At 50.6% G+C, this 25,161-nt stretch overlaps 1 protein-coding gene across 9 annotated transcripts; it reads left to right on the top strand.

The window, feature by feature from the left end:
• Positions 1-63: 63 nt before the first annotated feature.
• RBCK1 (RANBP2-type and C3HC4-type zinc finger containing 1) lies at positions 64-24,037 on the top strand. Of its 9 annotated transcripts, XM_063633759.1 has the most exons (13): positions 83-792; positions 1,890-2,138; positions 10,301-10,394; positions 10,507-10,705; positions 11,816-11,937; positions 12,027-12,200; positions 13,243-13,403; positions 14,500-14,611; positions 20,014-20,193; positions 21,189-21,287; positions 21,968-22,111; positions 22,704-22,794; positions 23,360-23,383. In XM_063633759.1, the coding sequence occupies exons 1-12, from the start codon at positions 752-754 to the stop codon at positions 22,776-22,778; spliced, it is 1,650 nt and encodes a 549-aa protein (XP_063489829.1). In that variant the 5' UTR covers positions 83-751; the 3' UTR covers positions 22,779-22,794; positions 23,360-23,383. The 9 variants fall into 9 exon arrangements, with proteins under 9 accessions (XP_055122414.2, XP_055122417.1, XP_063489829.1 ...); XM_055266439.2 differs by lacking the exon at positions 22,704-22,794 and having other exon boundaries at positions 64-792; positions 1,994-2,138; positions 23,360-24,037; XM_063633760.1 differs by lacking the exon at positions 1,890-2,138 and having other exon boundaries at positions 84-792; positions 23,360-23,381.
• The last annotated feature ends 1,124 nt before the right edge of the window (positions 24,038-25,161 follow it).

Consider the following 25,161-nt stretch of genomic DNA (forward strand, 5'->3'; position numbering starts at 1 on the left):
CTGCTCAGGTTCCTGCTCCTGCCCCCGGCCCCCGGCCCCGCCTCCGGCCCCAGGCCCCGCCCACCCCGCCTCTCGGCCCAGCTCCTTCCTGCGGCTCTGCGGTGCGGCCCTCAGGGTGAGCCGGGCGGGGTTCCGGGGGTCCGCGATCAGCCCCGGAGACGGGGTGGGGTCGCCCCAAACAGGAGCGCCCGGACCGCTGGGACCCCGCACTCGGCGTCCGCCGCCGCCGGGTGGCCGGGCAGTGGAGGTACCGGATGAGGCGACAATTTTTCCGGCCCCCTCCCAGTCCCGCCCCACTTCCGGGGCCGCCACTTTCACTTTCTCTTCCGCCGAAGCCGCTCCCCTTGCTTAGAGCTGGGGCCTCCCGGGAGGAGAGAGGGCTTTGCGTTGAAACCCGGGACGCCAGGGGCGCTCCCGCAAGTGGGGGTCCTCCGGGACCTGGAACGCCCCGGCTGGGCGGTGTCCGGGCGTCCTTTCCCCGCTTCTCCCCACCTCGGCTAGTCCCGTTTCCTCTTGCGCCCAGTGCGGACTTGTCTCGGCGCTCTCTGCCCTCTCACCGCCCCACGCAGGATCCCGGCCTAGTCACCGGGCAGTGTGATGCTTCCCGACTGCCGCGGGGACAGCGAGGCACAGACAGGGCTTGGGCCGCGCCGGAGGCCACACGGCCTGGCTGAGTTGCTCCTGGTCTGCCGCCTCTCCCAGGCGACCCGGAGGTAGCATTTCCCAGGAGGCACGGCCCCCCCCTAGGGGGATGGGCGCAGCCACGCCAGATGGACGAGAAGACCAAGAAAGGTGGGCACAGGCTGGAGGTGGCTGGGGAACTTCCGGTGGGAAGTGGGCCCCGCAGGACCCAGCCTTGCCTGCCCAGAAGGGCCTTGGAGAGGGGGTTTAGCCTGCCCTCCCTCTACCCTCCTCCCCATCAGTTTCCTCCTTTGGTACCTGCTGGCTTCCAGAGCCATCTTGGGGCCCTGAGAACTCCTTGGGCTGGCTCTTTGCTGAGATGGGGATAGGGGACTTGCAGAGGACACAGGGCATTGAACTTGGAGACCTCCTGGGCTGGTGGGAGACAGACGTCAGTTGACCTGAGAAGCAGGGGTACTTGCCTCTTCTCTTGCCCCCTGCACCTAGGGTTGTAGAACGGAAGTCAGTCACTGCCTTGCTGGAAACCCTCCCATGCTCCTCTGTGTTCTCCAAACAAAACCCAGAACCCCTGGGTGGCCCACAGGACATCTCTCCTCAGTCACCCCGCCATGCTCACTCTACTGGAGCCCCACTGGCTTCCTTCGGTTCTCATCCAACCATTTTTTGGCCAAGGCCCTTACTCTTCTTTCCACCTGGACCACTCTTCCCCACTGGAGCTTGACACGTGCAGCTTCTCCTCCATCAGGTCTCAGCTTCAGTGTTACCCCCTCCCAGAGGCCTCCCCTGGTCTCCTTAACCTGTTTATTTCCCTGCTAGCAAGGATCGCAATCTGACTTTTTTTTTTCTTGTTAAACTTGTTCATTGTCTCCCCACTGGGCAGGGAGATCCATAAGGAGAGGGGCCCTGTTTATAAATCTCTGTGGGATTCCAGTGCCTAGGACAGTGGATGGCACACAGTAGGACCTCAATAACTGCTCGTTGGATAAATGAATAGAAATATGAGGGACCCTGGGAATATGAAGGACAAACAGAACCAAATGAGCCTAGTGTGAGGAGGAGTGGGGAATATCAGAGAACCCCTCCCAGAGAAAGGGACTTTTAGTCTGGGTGCTGAAGGATATGTAGGAGTTCACCAGGAAGACAGAGAAAGCAGCACACACAAAGGATCGCCTCCTTTCCTACCCCATTACGCCCAGCTCCTGAAAATAAACCCTGTGCTAACTGGCTCCTGCTGTGCTGGCTTTCAGCAGAGGAAATGGCCCTGAGCAGATCGCCTCCTTTCCTACCCCATTACGCCCAGCTCCGGAAAATAAACCCTGTGCTAACTGGCTCCTGCTGTGCTGGCTTTCAGCAGAGGAAATGGCCCTGAGCCTCACCCGAGCAGTGGCGGGCGGGGATGAACAGGTGGCAAGGAAGTGTGCCATCTGGCTGGCAGAGCAACGGGTGCCCCTGAGTGTGCAACTGAAGCCTGAGGTCTCCTCAACGCAGGACATCAGGTGAGGAGTGCATGGCTGGCCTGAACCCAAGGGACAGCAGGACAGGACATTCTTGCCTGTAGAACAGTTCTTCCTAATGGCATGTTCTGGCTTCAGGAGGCTTGACTTCTAACCCTAGTTATGTCATTAATCAACTGTGAAATATAGAGCAGGTCACTTCACCTCTCAGTGTGTCCTCATTTTAAAAATCAGACCGTAACAGTAGCTATCTCATAGGGTTGTTAGGAGGTGTACTGTATTAGGATGTTAGGCCTTATACAACAGAAGAAAATGGAACAGTGACGTAAACAAATTTGATGGCAGGGAGTCCAGATAGGGAGGTTCTGCTCCCCACAGTCCTCAGAGGCTCATATTGCTTCTCTCACTATTCTGCCATTCATTCCCAGATTCCTCATGGTACAAAATGGCCATTCCAGCTCCATCCAGCCATCACATCACAGGAGGAAGGGAAGAAAGACACCCCTCTACACTCCTCTAAAGAGCATAGCTCAAAAGTTGTACACACTTCTTCCATTAATTCCTGTGGACCAGAACTGATTCCCACAGCTACAGTTGAGCTTGAGGGGAGACTGTATAGCCAAGATATTCAGCTAGAATTCAGGGGTTCCGTTGGTAAGGGAAGGGAAGAGAATTGATACTGTCAGTCTGTGCTCCAGGAGACTTAAACTCAATGCTGAAACACTTTGCACAATGCCTGGCGTGTGTTATGCACTCAATAAACATTAGTGTCTATGGTTCTTTTTTGAGTGCTTTTTCATTACTGGATAGTAAGGCAACAGTTTTATGGTTTCTGATTTTCGGTTCTCTTGGTGGGTCCCATTTGGTTTTTCTTAAAACAGTTTTATTCATTTATTTATCGTTACAGTTCAACCATTTAAAGTATACAGTTCAATGGCTTTTAGCATATTCAAGGTTGTGCAACCATTGCCACAATCAATTTTAGAACATTTTCATCATCCTGTAAAGAAACCTGGTACTCAGCAGCCAGTCCCCATCTCTCTACCTTTTTCCTAACTCCCCAACCTTAGGCAACCACTAATCTACTTTTTATCTCTAGGGATTTACCTTCTGGAAATTTCATATAAGTTGAATCATGCAACATGTGGCCTTTTGTGTCTGGCGTCTTTCACTTAGGATCATGTTTTCTAGATTCATCCATGTTGTAGCATGTCTAACAACTTCATTCCCCCCTTTTTTTTTTGACATGGCGTCTCTTGTCCAGGTTGAAGTGCAGTGGTGCCATCATCGCTCACTACAGCCTCAACTTCCGGGATTCAAGCAGTCCTCCTGCCTTGGCCTCCCAGGTACCTGGGACTACTGGCATGTACCACCACACCCGGCTAATTTTTTTTTTTTTCTTTGAGACAGAGTCTCACTCTGTCCTCCAGGCTGGAGTGCAGTGGTGCGATCTCGGCTTACTGAAAGCTCCGCCTCCCAGGTTCACGCCATTCTCCTGCCTCAGCCTCCCGAGTAGCTGGGACTACAGGCGCCCACCACCACGCCCGGCTAATTTTTTGTATTTTTAGTAGAGATGGGGTTTCACTGTGTTAGCCAGGATGGTCTCCATCTCCTGACCTCGTGATCTGCCCACCTCTGCCTCCCAATGTGCTGGGATTAACAGGCGTGAGCCACCGCGCCCAGCCACACCTAGCTAATTTTTTAAAAGGTCTTGCTTTGTTGCCTGGGCTGGTCTTGAACTTATGGCTTAAGCAGTCTTCCCACCTCAGCCTCTCAAAGTGCTGAGATTACAGGTGTGAGCCACCATGCCCAACCAGAACTTTATTCCTTTTTATTGCCAAATAATAATCTATTGTATGGACATACCTCATTATCTTTACTCATTAAATCAGTTGATGGACATTTGGGTGTTTCTATTTTTTGGCTATTATGAACAATGCTGCCGTGAACATTTGTGTCCAACTTTTTGTGTGGACATGTTTTCATTTCTCTTGGGTACACACTAGCAGTGGAATTGCTGGGTCATACGGTAACTCTATGTTTAAGCTTTTGAAGAAATGCCAGACAGTTTTCCAAAGTGGCTGCACCATTTTACATTCCCACCAGCATGTATGAGGGTTCTAGTTTCTCCACATCCTCTCTAACACTTGTTGTTGTTTGTCTTTTTGATTATAGCCATCCTAGTAAGTTTGAAGAGGTATCTCATTGTGGTTTTGATTTGCGATTTCCTAACCATTTGATGACAAATGATGTTAAGCATGTTTTCATGCGCTTTTTTGCCATTTGCATATTTTCTTTGGAGGTTTGCCTATTCAGATCTTTTGCCCATTTTGAAATTGGGTTTATCTTTTTTTTTTTTTTTTTTTGAGATAGAGTCTCGCTCTGTCACCCAAGCAGGAGTGCAATGGTGCAGTCTTGGCTCACTGCAACCTCTGCCTCCCAGGTTCAAGTGATTCTCCTGCCCCAGCCTCCTGAGTAGCTGGATTACAGGTGCCCACCACTACACTGGCTAATTTTAGTATTTTTAGTAGAGACGGGTCTTACCATGTTGGCGAGGCTAGTCTTGAACTCCTGACCTCAGGTGATCCACCCACCTTGGCCTCCCAAAGTGCTGGGATTACAGGCATGAGCCACTGCACCCAGCTGGGTTTATCTTTTTATTACTGAGTTGTAGGAGTACTTTATTCATTTTAGATAGAAGTGCTTTATCGGCCGGGCGCGGTGGCTCAAGCCTGTAATCCCAGCACTTTGGGAGGCCGAGGCGGGCGGATCACGAGGTCAGGAGATCGAGACCATCCTGGCTAACACGGTGAAACCCTGTCTCTACTAAAAATACAAAAAATTAGCCGGGCGTGTTGGCGGGCGCCTGTAGTCCCAGCTCCTCGGGAGGCTGAGGCAGGAGAATGGCCTGAACCCGGGAGGCGGAGCTTGCAGTGAGCCGAGATCGCGCCACTGCACTCCAGCCTGGGTGACACAGCAAGACTCCGTCTCAAAAAAAAAAAAAAAAAAAAAAAAAGAAGTGCTTTATCAGCTACATGATTTGCAAAAATTTTCTCTCATTCTGTGGATTGTCTTCTCACTTTGTTGATGGTATCCTTTGAAGCACAAAAGTTTTAAATTTTGATGATGTCCAGTTAGTCTATGTTTTATTTTGTTGTTTGTCCTTTTGGTGTCATATCTAAGAAATCATTGCCTCATCCAAGGTCATGAAGATTTACTTCTATATTTTCTCCTAAAGATTTTATGGTTTTAGCTCTTACATTTAGGTCTTTGGTCCATTTTGATTTAATTTTTATATAAGATGTGAGGTAAGGGTCCAACTTCATTCTTTTGCATGTGGATATTGAGTTGTGCCGGCACTATTTGTTAAAAAGGCTGTTTTCCTCTGTTTAATCATCTTAACCCTTTTTGGAAATTAATTGACCATAAATATGAGCGCTTATTTCTGGACTCTCATTTCTATACCATTGAACTATAATATATATCTGCCCTTACGCCAGTACCACACTGATTACTATAGCTTCATAGTATTTGAAATCAGGAAATACAAGTTCTCCAACTTTTGTTCTTTTTCAATATTGTTTTGGTTATTGCAAGTCTCTTGAATTTCCATATACATTTTACGATCAGCTTGTCTGTTTCTGCAAACAACGACAACAACTGGGATTTTGGTAGGGATTTCATTGAATCTGTAGATCATTGGCCACTTGATTTTAAACAAAATATTGAGATATCTACTTCTTGAAATGATTGCTTGAGACAGTACCTGTGTATTCCTTGCTATGAAAAATGAGGAAGTTAATATACTCATCTTCCACCTTTCCTTTTCCTGACTTTTTTTGTTGAAGTATCATTGTGGATACTTTCCCAGTTGACTTCCACTTGATCCCCTGAATTAACTAACTGGCACTGGCGTTTCCTTTGTAAAATGTACAATGTCAGCCACCATCTTGCTACTAAAGTGTGGCCTGTGGACCACACACAACATGGGGGGAATCTCAGGTCCCACCTCAGACTTGCTGGATCAGAACCTGAGTTTTGGGAGGCTCTGGGCAACTGGCATCTCTCAGACCTGCTGTTGGGTTCTCATCGATGGACCTGATGCTTCCTAGCAAATGATACCTGTTGTATGTGTTATTGGTAATAACATAGTTTACTTAGCTATTACATTAATTAATAAAACATGAGCACTGAAAGAGTTGTTTCTGTGAAAATAAGCTGATTACTTTAAAAAGACAGGAGACAAATCACCAAAAAAAAAAAAAAAAAAAAAAAAAGATTAACACTTTTGGGTGAGACAGTAGTAAGGAAATACAGTAAAAATCCAGAAGGGCTCTGTGCTCTGATGCTTCAGGAGTGTGTCTAAGTTCTTGCTCACTTTAAAGAAGCTGCTACTAGAAATTATAGATCATGATTATGGATGTGGTTCATACAAAAAAAAAAAAGAAAAATCCATGAGAAACTCCAGTTAGCAGGTATAAACTCACGCTGGGCATGGTGGTTCAGCACTTTGGGAGGCTCAGGCAGGAGAATGGCTTGAACTCGAGTTTAAGACCAGCCTGGGCAACATAGTGAGACCTTGTCTCTGCAAGAAATAAAAAAATTAGCCAGGCTGGGTGGCACACACCTGTAGTCCCAGCTACTTGATAGGCTGAGACCAGAGGATTCTTAGACCCCAGGTAGTTGAGGTTGCAGTGAGCCATGATCATGCCTGAGTGACAAGGTGAAACCCTGTCTCAAAGAGAGAGAGAAAAGCCATTGGCTGTACATCTAGAGACTGGCCAGTGAATATGCATTTACAGTATGTAAGTTAACATTAAGTGTTTAAGCTTTGTCTGCAGCTGTTTTTGTGATTCTCTGCTGTTCACCAGCGATCCTGATGTGACATTGGATGAAAGAGCTCCAGCTGTATTTTTTTGTTGATAGTGTTAAGATTATAGCTTTAGCCGGGCGCGGTGGCTCACGCCTATAATCCTAGCACTTTGGGAGGCTGAGGCGGGTGGATCACGAGGTCAGGAGATCGAGACCATACTGGCTAACACAGTGAAACCCCGTCTCTACTAAAAATACAAAAAAAATTAGCTGGGCCTGGTGGCGGGCGCCTGTAATCCCAGCTACTCAGGAGGCTGAGGCAGGAGAATGGTGTGAACCCGGCAGGCGGAGCTTGCAGTGAGCCTAGATCGCTCCACTGCACTCCAGCCTGGACGACAGAGCGAGACTCCGTCTCAAAAAAAAAAAAAAAAAAAAAGATTATAGCTTTAAAAAATTTTGTTTTCTAACATAATTAAGGCCTTTTTGCTTTGCCTCTAGGCTGATTCTAAAAGTGTAACACGACTACAAAGGATTTATAGTATTTTGATTATGGAAATATTATTCACTATAGAATAACTAGTGTAGTTGAAACCATATGCACTTTTATGTTTCAAAACCCTTATTGCTGGAAGAACATTTTGGGGTTAAGATCCAGTCCTTTTCATTTTTTACTTTTCTTCTATTCTCCTGTATCAGACTCATCTATTTTTGTTCTTCAAGAACTTTTCATGTGGAAAATGTGGTAAACTTTTAGAGTCTTTGCATGTTTAAAAATTTCTATATTTTGCTCTCTCAATTCATTGATAGTTGACTGAGTATTCAAATTGTTTACCCGAAGAATTTTGAGAGCATTTTCTGGACTGCTTTTAAACAAATTATTTTATCCTTTAAAGATATTATTTTATCCTTAAATACTTTAGTATGTGTCTTCAAAAAATTAGGACTTGGCCAGGCATGGTGGATGATGCTTGTAATCCTAGCACTTTGGGAGGCTGAGGCAGGTGGACTGCTTGAACCCATGAGTTCAAAACCATCCTGGGCAACATAGTGAAACCTTGTCTCTACAAAACATTAGCTGGGCATGGTGGTGTGCCCCTCTAGTCCCAGCTACCCAGGAGGCTGAGGTGGGAGGATCACCTCAGTCCAGAAGATTGAAGCTGCAGTGAGCCAAGATCATGCCACCACACTCCATCCTGGGTGACAAGTGAGACCCTGTCTCAAAAAAAACAAAAACAAACAAAACCCCTCAATACTACTATCACACCTTAGAAAAGGAATAAGAATTCCTTAAAATCCGCTAATGCCCTGTTTATATTCAAATTTTCCTATTTCATTAGTGCTTTTTACAATTCGTTTCTTCAAATCAGGAGCCAAACAAGATCTACACATAGCATTTCTTAATATGTCTTAAGTCCCTTTTATTCTCCTCTATTTTTATGCCACTAGTGTTTTTTTTTTTTAAAGAAACCTGGTCTTTTGACCTCTAGAATTTTCCCCATATTCTGGATCTATCCATTGCCTCTTCATGGTATGTATTAGGCCACTCTAGCATTGCTATAAAGAAATATCTGAGACTGGATAATTTATAAAGAAAAGAGGTTTAATTGACTCAGTTCTGCAGGTGGTATAGGAAGCATGGTCCTGACATTTGCTTGGCTTCTGGGGAGGCTTCAGTGAGCTTTTACTGAAGCGGGAGCAGGCACTTCACATGGTGAGAGAGGGAGCAAGAGAGAGAGTTGGGGGGGAGGTGCCACACTTTACAACAGCCAGATCTCACGAAGACTCAGTATGGCGAGAAGTCACTACGGTGAGAGCGGCACCAGGCTGTGAGGGAGCTGCCCCTATGACCCAAACACCTCCCACCAGGCCTCACCTTCAACACTGAGGATTACAGTTCAAGATAAGATTTGGGCAGGGACAAATACCCAGACTATCATGGTGTCATTTACTATTTCCCGTTTTTCCTGTAACTGGTAGTTACCGATAAAGGTTCAGTTAGTCAGCAGTCACTTTTTTTTTTTTTCTTGAGACAGAGTTTCACTCTGTTGCTCAGGCTAGAGTGCAGTGGCGCGATCTTGGCTCACTGCACGCTCCGCATCCCAGGTTCACACCATTCTCCTGCCTCAATCTCCTGAGTAGCTGGGACTACAGGTGCCCGCCACCGCGCCTGGCTAATTTTTTTTTGTATTTTTAGTAGAGACGGGGTTTCACCGTGTTAGCCAGGATGGTCTTGATCTCCTGACCTCGTGATCCACCCACCTTGGCCTCCCAAAGTGCTGGGATTCAGCAGTCACTTTTAATGTGCAGGAACTCTTCCTCATTTTTTGGTTGCTTCATGCCTTGTCTTGCTTTCTGAATGCAATGTTTTCCCAAATCTCTCTGAAGGTACTAGTTAGACTTTACTGTTGCTTATTGTTCCATACCCTAAATGATCTGTGTTTCCTTTGGGGTTGGTTCTGTTTTTTCATCTTTTCATGCTTTTGGTTTTCTAAACATGTTGGAGGATCCTCAAGAAAGTTAAAACCACTTTCTCTGGAATAATACCATGTGGATTTAAATCCTGCCTCTGGCTGAACACAGTGGCTTACTCCTGTAATCCCACTTCGGGAGGCCAAGGCAGGAGGATCACTTGAGGCCAAGAGTTCAAGACCAGCTTTGGCAACATAGTGAGACCCTGTCTCTACAAAAACTTAAAAAATTAGCCAGGCATGGTGGCATGAGCCTGTGGTCCCAGCTACTTGGGAGGCTGAGATGGGAAGATCCTTTGAGCCCAGGAGGTTGACACTGCAGTGAGCCAAGGTAGCACTACTGCCCTCCAGCCTGGGCCACAGAAAGAGAGCCTATGCCTTAAAATTAAATCAGTACATACAAATGAATCCTGCCTCCAACAGCTATTAGTTGCTTAGTTTGGCAGAGTCACTGTAACCTATCTGTGCCTCACATTTTTATCTATAAAACAGGGATACAGCAGTACCTGTCTGATGGGTTCGTTGAGAGGATTAAATGAGTTAATACACATTAAGTGCATTAAATAGTCTTAGCACATAGTTAACAACAACTTTTGGTGGTTTGACTAAGGAGCAGGGGAGAGAAGATAGAAGAGGTTGGAGAGGTCAGGGAGGCGTCAGATCATGGAGGCCCTCGTGTGCTGCCATGAGTTGATTCTAAGAGTAGCGTGGAGCCATTGGAGGGGCCTAACTGGTGGGTTTTAATAAAGGAAGAAGCATGGGTGGGGCCTACCCCAGACTGGGGTGTGTGTGTGTGTGTGTGTGTGTGTGTGTGTGTGTGTGCATGGCCATGCACCTGTGTGCAAATAGGTACATGTCTGTAGCCGGTGGCTGAGGCTGGACCCCTGGCCAGAGCCCATGCTGAGCCCCTGCTGTTCTCTGCAGGCTGTGGGTGAGCGTGGAGGATGCTCAGATGCACACCGTCACCATCTGGCTCACAGTGCGCCCTGATATGACAGTGGCGTCCCTCAAGGACATGGTGAGTGAGGAGGCTGAGTGCGACACTGGGGTGGAGGCTCTCCCTTTCACTCCTGCTTCCTCTCCCTCCTTTGGCCCTCCCTTCCCACTCTCCCTCTCTTTGCCCCCACCAGGTTTTTCTGGACTATGGCTTCCCACCAGTCTTGCAGCAGTGGGTGATTGGGCAGCGGCTGGCACGAGACCAGGAGACCCTGCACTCCCATGGGGTGCGGCAGAATGGGGACAGTGCCTACCTCTATCTGCTGTCAGCCCGCAACACCTCCCTCAACCCTCAGGAGCTGCAACGGGAGCGGCAGCTGCGGATGCTGGAAGGTGAGGCTCTGCCCCAAGCACCGCAGGACCCAGCAGGGGCCCTGGACTCACTTGAGGGCATACGGCAAGCAGGGGCAGAGCCCCTGGGTTTTTAGTCAGGGACTCACCCAGAGGACCCTATCCAAGTGGCGAAGAGAGGACCTGAGACACATGGGAGGGAGCATTTCAGGGACCCATCATGAGAACAGCTGGCATGGGGAGGGGCAGACTCCATCCAGGCTCTGGCATTCCCAGCTGTGTGACCTTGGGCAAGGTTGCTCCTATCTGCTGCCCAGTTTACTAAAATCATAAATTGGGTATGATGGTGATGATAACTAGTGTTTATTCTTAATTTTTAACTTCTGAAATGTTTCAGACCTACAGAAACGTTGCCAAATTTTACAAAGTAGTATATAAAGAATTCCCGTGTACCTTTCATGTGGGTTTTACCACATTTGCTTTCTTTTATCATTCTCTTTCTATATAAAATTATTTTATTTTCTGAACCATTTTGAGAGTAAGTTGCAGACATGATATCTCTTTCCCCTAAATAATTCAGTGTGCATTTCCTTGAAAAGAAAGGTCATTTTCTTACATTACTAGGTATAACAATCCAACTCAGGAAACTAACGCTGATACAGTACTGGTATCCAGTCTACAGATCTTACCTCAGATTTTACCAGTTGTCCCACTACTGTCATTTATAGCAAAAGACTTGGCATTCCGCTGTCATGTCTCAGTCCCTTTCAAAGAGTCCAGGCCAGTTTCTTTTTTCTGGCGGGGTTTGGGGGCTGATGTTTCCTCCGGAATGGATCGAGTCGCCATTTTGGCAGGACCGCCTCAGCGGTGCTCTTGGGTCCCTCTTGGTGCATCCTTCAGGAGGCACAGAAGGGCAGGTGTTATGCTGGATTTTGAAGCTCAGAGGACATAGAAGCATTTGTCAGTGGAATAGGGACCCTGACCCTGGGGGAGCCAGGATGCCCACTTGGCCAGATGGAAGCTGGAGATACCCCCAGGGAGGAGGGAGAGGATAGGGGGAGGGTCTGCCTGGCTGGCTCAGGGAGACCCACCCCCATGGGTGTGGACCAAGTGGGCCGCGTGGAACCACCACCCTTTAACCCTCCTCCACAGATCTGGGCTTCAAGGACCTCACGCTGCAGCCGCGGGGCCCTCTGGAGCCAGGCCCCCCAAATCCCGGGGTCCCCCGGGAACCCGGACGGGGGCAGCCAGATGCAGTGCCTGAGCCCCCACCGGTAAGCTGTCCTTGGCCTCAGTATCCTCTTCTGTGCCCCTCCCTTGCCCCACCCTGCCCAGTCCGGCTCACAGCACCCTCTGCTCCCAGGTGGGCTGGCAGTGCCCCGGGTGCACCTTCATCAACAAGCCCACGCGGCCTGGCTGTGAGATGTGCTGCCGGGCGCGCCCCGAGGCCTACCAGGTCCCCGCCTCATACCAGCCCGACGAGGAGGAGCGAGCGCGCCTGGCGGGCGAGGAGGAGGCGCTGCGTCAGTACCAGCAGGTGGGCGCGGAAGTCCCTGGACAGACACCTGCAGACCGCACGGGGGAGGTGTAGGCCAGGAAGGGAGACACCTGCGCATTGCCGCTCCTCTCCGTTACTGCCTTGCCCTTCCCAACCATGCTGCTGACAGTGACCCTGCACCTGGCTGTGACCTGCCCTCTCTCAAAGGTCACCCTGTGGCTGAGACCCGCTCCCTGGCTGTGGCGCACATCCAGGTTCACATGCCCCACTCCCACGTGGGCTGTGGCTCCATCCCCAGCTTTGACACACCACACAAGTATGGCTGGCTATGACCCCAGCACCCTAGCCATGACCACACCTCAGCTCGGACCTCACCCCCACCTGTCTGTGACCTAATCTTGCTCCACCTCGCCGTGACCTCACCCTGGACTCTCCTACTCCTGACCTCTTCCCTCTCGGGCTTGGCCCACCCCTGACTTCCTGAGAGCCTGGCCCCTCACTGATCCCTAGGGAGATGACCCCCGACCCCGGTCCTGCGCCTTTCTTAGCCCTCCCCCGCCCCCATCGTGACGCACGCACTAATGACACAGACATTGACCCCCGAGTGCTCCCTATTCTGATCTCACCCCTGGCCCCACCTGCATTCCCCTTGGACCCAGTGCTGCCCCTGGCCACCCCACTCCTGTTCCCCGGCTTTGTCACTTCACCAGCCCTAGCCCGGGCCCTGCCCCGCTACCTGACTCACCACTCAGACCCCAGCCCCCTTCCTTACCCTGCTGCCATTGCTCCCTCTCTTGGCGCCTTCCCTGGCTACCTGGCCGGCCTCCCCTCCCTTGGCTTCCCCACCTCCGCCTGGCCTCGCTCCCAGCCCCGCCCCTCCCAACCTGCCTTCTCCTGCCCACCCCCACCCCCACCCCCATCCCCGATCCCCGATCCCCTATCCCCGATCCCGACTGGCTCCCAGCTTTGCCTCTTGCTGGTCTGACCCAGTCCTGACCACGCCCCCTGGCCCTTCCCCCATCGTGGTCTGACCCTACCCCGAGGCCCTGACCCGCCCCGTGGCCCCGCCCCGTGTGCCCAGCGGAAGCAGCAGCAGCAGGAGGGGAACTACCTGCAGCACGTCCAGCTGGACCAGAGGAGCCTGGTGCTGAACACCGAGCCCGCCGAGTGCCCCGTGTGCTACTCGGTGCTGGCGCCCGGCGAGGCCGTGGTGCTGCGTGAGTGTCTGCACACCTTCTGCAGGTGCGGCCCCCAATCCCACCCCCGGCAATGCAGCTTTATCAAAGCCGCCAATTACGCAGGGCTGGACGTGGGTGGGGCCCTGTGCTCTGATACCTCATTGGACGCCCGCGAAAACCTACGAGGTAGGCTCCGTCTCCCCATTTTGCAGATGAGGAACCTGAGATACAGAGAGGCCCAGCAGCTTACCCAAGGCCACATGGCTCATAAGAGAAGCAGCCTAGACGTGTACGCAGGCATGGGTGGAGACTCCAGAGCCTCCCTTCCCCTCTACCTTTCACCGCCCAGGCTCCTGCAGCCACGCTGCTCTCAGCCTCGCTGTGGGCATCTGCCAGTTTCTGAGTCTCCTGTCATTGCCCTTCCACCCCTGGATGTGGGGAACACAGACCCACTCACCACAGCGGACCCTTGGGGAGCAGCCCCTGGGTGACAGGCTCCGTGCCTGCCTCCTGGAGCTTACATTCCAGCAGAGAGGCTGATGTGAATCGGATAATCACTGGTTGATGTCCTTGTGAATTGTGTCAAATGCTACATACAGTACATTAAGAGACAACAGGAGTCCTTCCCGGAGAGGGTGGTCTGGAAGCTTCCAAGGAGGTAGCCCCAGAGCAGGGACCGGAAGGCCTGCTGTAGGTGTGGGCCTCGCCTGTTGGAGGAGACTGAGGAGGTCTCTTGGTGGCTGGAGCAGAGGGATGAAGGGGGGAGTCAGCAAGATAGAGAGGTGTTGGGTCCGTGAGCAGCGGTAAGGAGTTGGGATTTGTTCTGGGTGGGATGGGGGTCACTGGGGAGACATGGCTGCTGTTCTGAGATAGACTTTAGGGGCCAGATGGATGCAGGGAGCCCAGCGAGAAGGCTCCTGGAGTCACCCAGGTGGGGGATGTGGGGTCTGGACCAGAGAATCAGAGCGGCAGTATGGAGACAGGGTGGAGGCCTTGGTGATGGGTTGGTGAGAGGGATGGGAAGGAAGGGGATATTGAGGAGAAGTCCACCTGGGGTGACTGACTGAGGCCCCTGGGGTCAGGCCTTGCCATGTGAGGGGTGGAGTCCGCAGTGGAGGGGGTTTCTATGATCCTAACTCTTCTCCCCTCCCCTCCCCTAGGGAGTGCCTGCAGGGCACCATCCGCAACAGCCAGGAGGCGGAGGTCTCCTGCCCCTTCATTGACAACACCTACTCGTGCTCGGGCAAGCTGCTGGAGAGAGAGATCAAGGCGGTAAGGCCTCGGGGTGGGAGACATACCCCAAGTCCTAAGGAACTGGGGCCTGAGCAGGCAGCAGACATCTTTCTTTTCTTTTCTTTTCTTTTTTTTTTTTTTTTGGAGATGGGGTCTCAACTATGTTGTCCAAGCTGGTCTCAAACTCCTGGGCTTAAGTGATCATTCATCCTCAGCGCCCCCAGACATTTTTTAAGAGCTTTGTCCATGTGGGGTGCTGAGACCCCAAGCAGAAAAAGAATTGAGGGGAGTAGCTAGTCAAGAAACCACATCTATGAAGGAAGGACAGCAGAGTTGTTAAGAGTCAGGGACTCTGCTGGGCGTGGCAGCTGACACCTGTAACCCCAGCACTTTGGGAGGGCGAGGTGGGCAGATTGCTTGAACACATGAGTTCCAGACCAGCTTGGGCAACATGGCAAAAAATATTCAAAAAATAGCCAGGCGCGCGGGGGCATGCGCCTGTAGTCCTAGCTACTTGGGCGGGGTCTGGGATGAGTGGGCTGAGGTGGGAGGATTGCTTGAGCCTAGGAAATCAAGGTTGCAGTGAGCTGTGATTGTGCCACTGCACTCCAGCCTGGGCAACAGAGTGAGACCTTTCCTCAAAAAAAGAAAAAAAAATTAGTCAGGGAACTCTGGAGTCTGGTGGCCTGGGTGTGTGACCACAAGTCAGATATTTAACCTCTGTATGCCTCTATCTCATCTCTGTTAGAGTCAGAGTTACAGCTTCTATTTCCAGGATTGCAAAGATTACAGTAGAGGATATGTGTATAGAATTTAGAGTAGTACATCCAGGCACAGTGGCTTATTCCTGTAATCCCACCGCTTTGGGAGGCCAAGGCGGGTGGATCACCTGAGGTCAGGAATTCAAGACCAGCCTGACTAACATGGAGAAACCCTGTCTCTACTAAAAATAGAAAATTAGCTGGGTGTGGTGGTGCATGCCTGTAATCCCAGCTACTCGGGAGGCTAAGGCAGGGGAATCGCTTGAACCTGGGAGGCACAGGTTGTGGTGAACTGAGATTGCACCATTGCACTCCAGCCTGGGCAACCAGGGCGAAACTCTGTCTCAGAAAATATATTTAGAGTAGTGCTTGTCACATAGTCAGCCTTTGTTGTTGTTAGCGCTTACTGTGTAACAAATCACTGCAGGCTCAAAACAACAGTCGTTTATTTAGCTCATAAATCTGCAAGTTAGGAGAGTTGGCCCTCTCTATCTGTGGGTACCACAATGGAGAATTCAGCAACAGTGGATAGAACATATTCTTAAAAAAAAACAAAAAAAATTACAATAAAAAACAAATTTAAAAAACAATACAGCATAAACTATTTGTATAACATTTATGTTATATTAGGTATTATAAATAAATAATCTACAGATGATTTAAAGTGTATGGGAGGATGTTGGTAGGTTGTATGCAAATACTGCACCATTTTATATAAGCGTTTGAGCTTCCATGGATTTGGGTATCTGCAGGGATCTTGGAACCAATTCTCTCTGGATACTGAGGGATGACTATAATTTGGGTTGGACTTATCCGGATGGTTCTTCTGGTCTGGGCAGAGCCTCGCTGATTTCACCTGGGCCTAGCTGGTGGGTCAGCCGTGGTGGCCTGGTTTATAATGGTCTCATCTGTGATGACTGGGATGGCTGGGGCCTCCTTCCACTTCAGTGTCTCACCCACCAGCAGGCTGCCTGGGCCTTCTCATGTCATGGTGGTCTCGGGGTTCCAAGAGCAGCCATGGGGAGCCCCAGTGCATGAGTACTTTCTTTTTTTTTTTTTTTTGAGACGGAGTCTCGCTCTGTTGCCCAGGCTGGAGTGCAGTGGCGCGATCTCGGCTCACTGCAAGCTCCGCCTCCCGGGTTCACGCCATTCTCCTGCCTCAGCCTCTCCAAGTAGCCGGGACTACAGGCGCCCGCCACCGCGCCCGGCTAATTTTTTGTATTTTTAGTAGAGACGGGATTTCACCGTGGTCTCGATCTCCTGACCTCGTGATCTGCCCGCCTCGGCCTCCCAAAGTGCTGGGATTACAAGCGTGAGCCACCACGCCCGGCCTGCATGAGTACTTTCTAAGTCTGCTCATTTCTCACTTGACACTGTCCTATTGGCCAAAGCAAGTCCCATGCTCAAGCACAGAGTCCATTGGGAAGGGACCACCCAAAAGTGTGGAATTGGGGAGAGAGAAACAAATTGGAGTCACCACTCCGCCAGTCTGTCACAGCGTTATGTGTGTCTGCGTATGTGTGTGCTTGCCGCAGGTGCTCTTCGTGAATTCATGAGCAGGTTCTCTGCCTGACTGCTGGTGATCTTGAGCAAGTTGTTTCCCTTCTGTGGGCCTCCATTTCCTCATCTGAAAAGTAGACAGTTGGGCTTGATTCATGGTTTTCAAACTGCTGGGAAATGATCTTCCCAGACTTGGGCACTGTGGCTTCCCAGGCCAAAACATGGCAGCTGAGGCCCAAATGGGAGACCCCCACAAAACACATACACTAGATCTCTTTATTTCCGTCCCCCCTGCCTCTCTCCTATGCCCCTGTTTCTGAGAATGCTCCCAACTTCACCAAGTGTTTATGGAGCCCAAGAGGTTCTGCCCCAGGGGAAAAGGGGGAGGCAAAAGGGGTAGAACTTTGGGAGTTCACAGCTCTGATATCAAGAGCAGCCCCATTTTTCTCTGTTGTCTCTGGGTGGTTGCTGAGGCTCCCTTGCTCTGGCCTGGAGAGACCTCATGACCAGTCATTCCTTATGTCCCCAGCACGCATAGCCATTTGCTTAGAGGTTTCCCTGTGCAGTCCACCCCAGCCAAGGGGCATTATGCTGGGGCCAGGGTTCATGCCAAAGGGATCATGAACTTCCCTGGAGCCCCACTGGAGTTGACGTGAGTCTCAGAAAATGGTCAGTGTGACAGAGAGAAGGGGCCAAGTAATGTAGTGGAGGTTGTTTTTACAAAAACAGAAAAATAATGCCTCACCACATAGAACCAGAGCAGAAATCAGAGAGAAAATCACCCACAAACCCAGGAAATCCTCCAATTGCATTTTATCCTATTTCCTTCAGTATCTCTGAGCAATTTTTTTTTTTTTTCTTTTTTGAGATGAAGTCTCCCTCTGTCACCCAGGCTGGAGTGCAATGGCGCGATCTCAACCCACTGCAACCTGTCTCCCGGGTTCAAGCAGTTCTCCTGCCTCAGCCTCCCGAGTAGCTGGGATTACAGGCACACACCACCATGCCCAACTAATTTTTATATTTTTAGTAGAGATGAGTTTTCACCATGTTGGCCAGGCTGGTCTTGAACTCCTGGCCTCAGGTGATCCACCCACCTCGGCCTCCCAAAGTGCTAGGATTACAGGCGTGAGCCACTGTGCCCAGCCAGATATGATTTTTTAAGTCAACTTACTTAAGTATACTTTGCACACAATAAAATGTACTCATTGTAAGTATGCAGTCAGGTAAATTTTAACAAAGTAACTCTCGTAACCACCAGCCACTGTTACATATAACATAGGCATGATTTCTGCCTCATTGTAACCAGCATGGATACAATAGCTTTAGCTTTTGTTATTTTGCTATAGAATTTTTCTAAAGATTATGACAAATCTCAATAGCACATATACTGTTTATACCTCTTAGTTCTAGTTTCTCAGTTTGTAATACTCCTTCAAGGAATGTTTTGCATGGTGTATTTTTTTTTTTTTTTTTTTTTTTTTTTTTTTTTTTTTTTTGAGACAAAGTCTCACTCTATTGCCCAAGCTGGAGTACAGTGGTGCAATCTCGGCTTACTGCAACCTCCACCTCCCAGGTTCAAACAATTCTCCTGCCTCAGCCTCCCAAGTAGCTGGGACTACAGGCAGACGCCACCATGCCCAGCTAATTGTTGCATTTTTAGTAGAGATGGGGTTTCACTATGTTGGCCAGACTAGTCTTGAACTGCTGACCTTGTGATCTGCCCACCTTGGTGTCCCAGAGTGTTCAGATTACAGGCGTGAGCCACCGTTCCTGGCTGGTGCATCTTATGTATTATTTTCTTGGGATAAAGTTAAAGAAGTGGGATGGGTACCAGAGGGTCAGAAAAGTTTGGGATGGTTGAAATGTTATTGCCACATTGCTTTCTCAGTGCTGTGTACTAGCATACTAGTTGGTTTAATTTTTATTTTTTATTTTTGCGGGTACATAGTTGGTGTATATATTTCTGGGGTACATGAAATACTTTGATACAGGCATGCAATGCGTAATAATCACATCATGGAGAATGGAGAATCCATCCCCTCAAGCATTTATCCTTTGTGTTACAGACAATCCAGTTATACTGTCTTAGTTATTATAAAATGTACAATTAAATTATTGACCATAGTCTGTTGTGCTATCAAATACTAGGTCTTATTCTATTTTTTTGTACCAATTTACCATCCCCACTCCCCTGCCATGCCCCACTACCCTTTGCAGCCTCTGGTAACCATCCTTTTACTGTCTGTCCTTGTTAGTTCAGTTGTTTTGATTTTTAGCACCTGCAAATAAGTGAGAACACGTAATGTTTGTTTGTCTGTGCCTGGCTTATTTCATTTAACACAATGACCTCCAGTTCCTCCATGTTGCTGTACATGACAGGATTGCTTTCTTTTTTTGCGGCCGAATAGTACTCCATTGTATATATGTACCACGTTTTCTTTATAGGATACTAATTTAATCATGTCTTTCCCAACATTGCTTATTATTTATGTTCTTTTCTTTATTGTGAGAAAACAGACATAACATTTACCATTTTAACCAGTTTTTAAGTGTACAGTTCAGTGGCATTAAGTACATTCACACTGTTGTGCAACCATCACCGCCATCCACCTCCAAAACTTTTAGAAATTCCCCCCACTTTCTTTTTACTTTTCTTTTCCTTTTTTTTTTTACTTTTCTTTTCCTTCTTTTTTTTTTTTTTTTTTTTTTAGCTAGGATTTCATTCTGTCACCCAGGTTGGAGTGCAGTGCATCAGTCATGGCTCACTGCAGCCTTGACCTTCTGGGCTCAAGCGATCCTCACAACCCAGCCTCCCAAGTAGCTGGGACTACAGGTGTGAGCACCACACCTGGTTATTTTGTTGTTGTTGTTGTTAATTTTTTGGTAGAGATGAGGTCTCACTGTATTTCCCAGGCTGGTCTGAAACTCTTGGCCTCAAGGAATCCTCCTGCCTTGATTGACCTCCCAAAGTGCTGGAATTACAGGTGTAAGCCATCACACCTGGCCTAAAATCCACTCTTTGAAGGGAGTTTTTCAACACTGTGAGGATTACATGAAGAAAAGAGCCTGGGTCTGGGTTGGAGTTTATGGGCTGGGGGCTTTCTGGAGGGTATTTGGTGGTCAAGGGTCATATGTCAGGTGTTCTGAATCCTGAGCAGCAAGGACATGGTGTGTTGGCAGCTCCTGACCCCTGAGGATTACCAGCGATTTCTAGACCTGGGCATCTCCATTGCTGAAAACCGCAGTGCCTTCAGCTACCATTGCAAGACCCCAGATTGCAAGGGATGGTGCTTCTTTGAGGATGATGTCAATGAGTTCACCTGCCCTGTGTGTTTCCACGTCAACTGCTTGCTCTGCAAGGTGGGGCCAGGGACTCATCCTGCCTAGTCACTGTCATCTTACCTGGAGCTCACCACACTGCAGTGCTTGTTCTCCTGGGAAGGGAGCTGTGACACTGGCCTGCTAGTCATGACTTAGAGCTGCATGTCAGTGGGAGAGTGTGGCTTGAGCCTGAACCGAGCCCTGGCCCCACAGACGGAGTCCCAGCCTCAGCTCCAGATGGAGCCTCAAACCTAGGCAGCTGTGATTCACAATGGGGCCCTGACCCTGGACCAGTCTGACCCCAGTCACAGACTGAATCCCAGTCTCACATTGAGCCCCGATGCCATCCAAGTCCATAGACTTGGCCTCTGACCAAACCTGACCCTGCACTTGTCACTTAAGGTGGTCCCATATTCAGCCCAGACCCTGAACCGAGCTCTGACCCTGGCTTCTGACTGAACCTGTCACAGACTAAGCCCTGACCCTGGCCCTATACCACGTCTCCACCCCTGTCCTGAACTGAGTGCTGACCCCAAACCCAGACAGCCCTACCTGATCCTTCCCCTAGGCCTGTCCCTGCCCCTTCATCTCAAAAGTTGAAGGCGAGGAGCCGGTAAACAGGTCTGGAGCCTGGTCTCAGACTCAGCCTGAGCAAGCTCAGTCTGGGGTCACTGGGCCTGTAACCGCGGGAAGGCCCTTGGCAGGTATGCAGGGTCTCACCCTAGGGGTATAAGGGATTTCTGTGCCCATCAGAACTTAAATAAGCTGGGTGTGGCAGCACGTGTCAGTGGTCCCTGCTACTCAGGAGGCTGAGGTATATTTTGCTGTTAGCATATGTGGTGACCTTGACTTCACCTCCCTGGCACCAGTGTCCTCTTCTGTAAAATGGCTTATGCATTACAAAGTGAGGTCCTCCCAGTGACTACACCTAGAGGCATTAAGTGCCTTTGTGGACTCCTGCCCTGCGCCTCACCTATCCCAGCTTCTTAACCCCCTGAGGAACCTTCTCACCTTGAGCCCCTCAACCGCTACAGGCCATCCACGAGCAGATGAACTGCAAGGAGTATCAGGAGGACCTGGCCCTGCGGGCTCAGAACGATGTGGCTGCCCGGCAGACGACAGAGATGCTGAAGGTGAGGCTGGGACAGGGCCGAGGCCTAGGGATTTTAAGTTCTGGGATCCAGGCTGGGCACGGTGGCTCACGCCTATAATCCCAGCACTTTGGGAGGCCGAGGCGGGCGGATCACGAGGTCAAGAGATCGAGAACATCCTGGCTAACACGGTGAAACCCTGTCTCTACTAAAAAAAATACAAAAAATTAGCTGGGCGTGGTGGTGGGTGCCTATAGTCCCAGCTATTCGGGAGGCTGAGGCAGGAGAATGGCATGGACCCAGGAGGCAGAGCTTGCAGTGAACCGAGATTGCGCCACACACTCCAGCCTGGGCAACAGAGTGAGACTCCGTCTCAGGAAAAAAGAAAAAAAAAATTCTGGGATCCGGGTCGGGGCTAGGGGCTTCTCAGCAAGGGCTGGCTGTGCTGACACATCCCTGGAGGCTCTGACCTCCCTTCTGGCTGTCACTCCCATCCAGAGGTGGGACTTAGGCCAAGTGGTCATGTCAGGAAGAGCGTCTGGGTGGAGGGTGGAGACCACAGGAATGAAGAGGGGGTTGCTGGATGGAGCCTGGCCTGGCAGAGTCGCACAGGAGAGACTCCACAGCTCTAGAGCGTCACCACCTTCTCCCTACCATGGGGAGGGGCCAGACTGGGTGACTGCCCCAGCCCCGCCCCAAGGCCAGCGCCTGCCCCATTCCAGGTGATGCTGCAGCAGGGCGAGGCCATGCGCTGCCCCCAGTGCCAGATCGTGGTGCAGAAGAAGGACGGCTGCGACTGGATCCGCTGCACCGTCTGCCACACCGAGATCTGCTGGGTCACCAAGGGCCCACGCTGGGGCCCTGGGGTGAGTCTTTGCTCGTGGTAGTGTGGAGAGGGTGCCCTTGTGGGGTTTGCCTTAGAGGAGGGCTTGGAAAACTACAGCCCATGGGCCATATCCAATCTAGCACCTGAATTTGTACAGCTCCGGAGGTAAGAATTTTTTGTTTTTTGAAACGGAGTTTCGCTCTTGTTGCCCAGGCTGGGGTGCAATAGCGCAATCTCAGCTCACCGCAACCTCCGCCTTCCGGGTTCAAGCAATTCTCCTGCCTCAGCCTCCCAAGTAGCTGGGATTACAGGCATGCGCCACCACACCCAGCTAATTTTGTATTTTTAGTAGAGACGGGGTTTCTCCACGTTGGTCAGACTGGTCTCAAATTCCTGACCGCAGGTGATCCACCTGCCTCGGCCTGCCAAAGTGCTGGGATTACAGGTGTGAGCTACCGTGCCGCAAGAATGTTCTTTACATCTTTAAATGGTTGAAAAAATACCAAAAGATGACTATTTTGTGACGTGAAAATAACATGAAATCCACATTTCAGTGTCCGTAGGTAAAGTGCTTTGGAGCACAGCTGTGCTCATTCATTCACATGTTGTCTGTGGTTGCTTTTACACTACAGAGGCAGAGGCCGTATGGCTGCCCAGCCCAAAATGACTGGCCCTTTGCAGAAAAGGTTTGCCCACTCCTGCCCTAGAGGACAGCAAGTAAAGGTTCGATCTGGAGTCGGAGGTGGATTGGCCCCTGGCTCTGGCACATACTGACTGTGTGATTAGGCTGCCACTCACCTCTGTCAGCCCCATTTCCTCTGTGAAATGGAGATGATAGCTGGGCTTATCTCAGGCTTGTTGTCAGAATCAAGTGGAAAAATTGCAAGAGAAGTGCTTACAGAGCCTGTCACTTGGTGAGCACTCTTGCAGATGGTAGCTGTCATTATTAGGGGTGTGCTCTGGAATTGGGAGCCTGTTGTTACATTCAGGTAGACTTTCAGACAGGTGGAGGCAGAGGAAACTGCCCTCTTGCATGCTGACATGTCTAGAATATGCAGAGTGGTCAGATCCTCTCCCTGGCCTGTTCCTGGATCTAGGCGTGGGTAGACTGAGTGCTGTGGGAGCCCAGAAAAGGCCTCAGTGACTCTCCATCAGGTAGCTGAGGCCAACAAGGCCATTCTTGCAGGAGGACCTGCAGAGGCAAAGGCCCGGGGTGGGAGAGTGCTCGGCTGTGGGGGCAGTCTCTCTGCACTGCGCTGACATTCTCTTCCTTCCTCCCATCCTCTAGGGCCCAGGAGACACCAGCGGGGGTTGCCGCTGCAGGGTAAATGGGATTCCTTGCCACCCAAGCTGTCAGAACTGCCACTGAGCTAAAGATGGTGGGGCCACATGCTGACCCAGCCCCACATCCACATTCTGTTATGGGGCAGGGCTGGGCTTGGGGCTGTGGCCCCAACTTCTGGCTGGGAGATGCTTTTGTGCAGAGGCCAAGTCCCTGAGCTTCGTGGATGGCCTTGCTTGCTGTAGCGTTGTAGGGGCCCTGCCTGCACTGCTGTTGTCCACAGTCACATCTGCCCCAGTGCCTTTGTCCTTCCCTTGGGGCTTGCCGGCCAGACTTCTCTCCCCTGCAGCTCCCACCTCTGCCTGACCCCAGCCTTAAACATAGCCCCTGGCCAGAGGCCTTGCTGAGTGGAGCCTCTGTGTGACTCCATACTCCTCCCACCACAACCCTCATCTGTCAAACACCAAGCACTCTCAGCCTCCCCGCCTTCCCGTGTCAGCTTTCTGGGGCTAACTTCTCTGCCTTTGTGGTTGGAGGCCTGGGGCCTCTTAGAACTCTTGCTAACCTGTTCAGCGCCTGGAAGGAGACTGCGCAGCTTTGAAAGCACAGCCCGTCAGGTCCGGCTCTGTGTCTCCCTCTCTGCAGCCTGTGTAAGCTATTATAATTAAAATGGTTTTCCAGGAAGGGATGAGTGTGATGTCCTTGAGAGGAAGTGAATGTCCTGGGCTAGGACTCTACACACAGGCGGGATCCTGAGGTCTCTGGGAATGCATCAGAAAGTTGACTTGTCAGTCCATCTGTGGTAGAATGAGGCCGTGACTGAGTGCTGGGACCTTTCTACCAGACGTGGACCCCATGCCCAGCCTCAGGGGCAAGGATGCTCTTGGGTCACCGTCAGCCAGGACAGGTGGAGTGTGCAGTGTGTCAAATCTGCAGAGAAGGATGGGCTTAGGGGCGGGAGGGGAAGTCTTGCCACTCCTGCTCCCTTTTGACCTCTCAGCGGGCATCTAGGGTTGGCAGGTAGATAGTTCAAGAAGGAACGAAGCTGCTGCAGTTGAGGGGTGAGGTTGTCCATCCTAATTTTCTCATCTCAAGCAAGACGGCAAAGTATCGATTCAGCAGTATTTATTAGAACCCACTCTGTGCTGGTCAGAGGTTACTAAGACATGGTCCTGGGATGTTCATTCTGTAAGTTTTTCCTCCATTCTGTGACCCACCCCCCTTCCCCTTTTGAGATCTGGTATTTGATGCCCAACACATTGTCCACGCTGTGATGTGACCATCGTCATTGCAGGCAGAGGGCGCCTCTGCTGCTGAAGGCCTGTGATTTTGTGGGGAAGGGCCTGTTCTAGCCCCTGGAAAGGCACTGCCACCTGCCGTGGGATGCCAAGACTCAAGAGCTGGCCCCAGTCTGTGCGCAGAGCTGTCTGAGAATGTGTGAGTGGACTGGGGCCTTCGGCACTGCCTGCACTGGCTCAGGGCAGTCAACCGTTGCAGAGGATGAGGGGCACATTCAAGCAGCCTCCCTGGCCCCGGAGGCAGAAAGGCCCAGGCAGAACCACTGGGCTGGAAAGAAACAGAAAAAGCAGAGGAGAGCCAGGCTGCAGGCGTGTGGATGGGACCAGCTCAGGCAGACGCTGTCTCATATCCACTCTCCCCTCCCTTGCCAGGGCCTGGCCTGGTGTCTCTCAGGAGCCTGGGCACCAGACAAAAGCAGAGATTGTTCTCTTGTGGTGCCACAGGCTGTAACCAGTCCACCCAGTATTGTTTTAGAAATTTAAATTGGTTGCCAATCTTTTTAAATTGGC

This window comes from Symphalangus syndactylus, chromosome 24, assembly GCF_028878055.3.
Source record: "Symphalangus syndactylus isolate Jambi chromosome 24, NHGRI_mSymSyn1-v2.1_pri, whole genome shotgun sequence".
NCBI lineage: Eukaryota > Metazoa > Chordata > Mammalia > Primates > Hylobatidae > Symphalangus > Symphalangus syndactylus.

Bases quoted from the DNA above. Each gene is read 5' to 3' on its own strand.
- RBCK1 (XM_063633757.1), top strand. From the start codon at position 752: ATGGGCGCAGCCACGCCAGATGGACGAGAAGACCAAGAAAG. The intron at 12,201-13,242 runs GTGGGCGCGGAA...CCGTGTGCCCAG, and splicing joins CGCTGCGTCAGTACCAGCAG to CGGAAGCAGCAGCAGCAGGA. The intron at 20,194-21,188 runs GTGGGGCCAGGG...CAACCGCTACAG, and splicing joins TCAACTGCTTGCTCTGCAAG to GCCATCCACGAGCAGATGAA.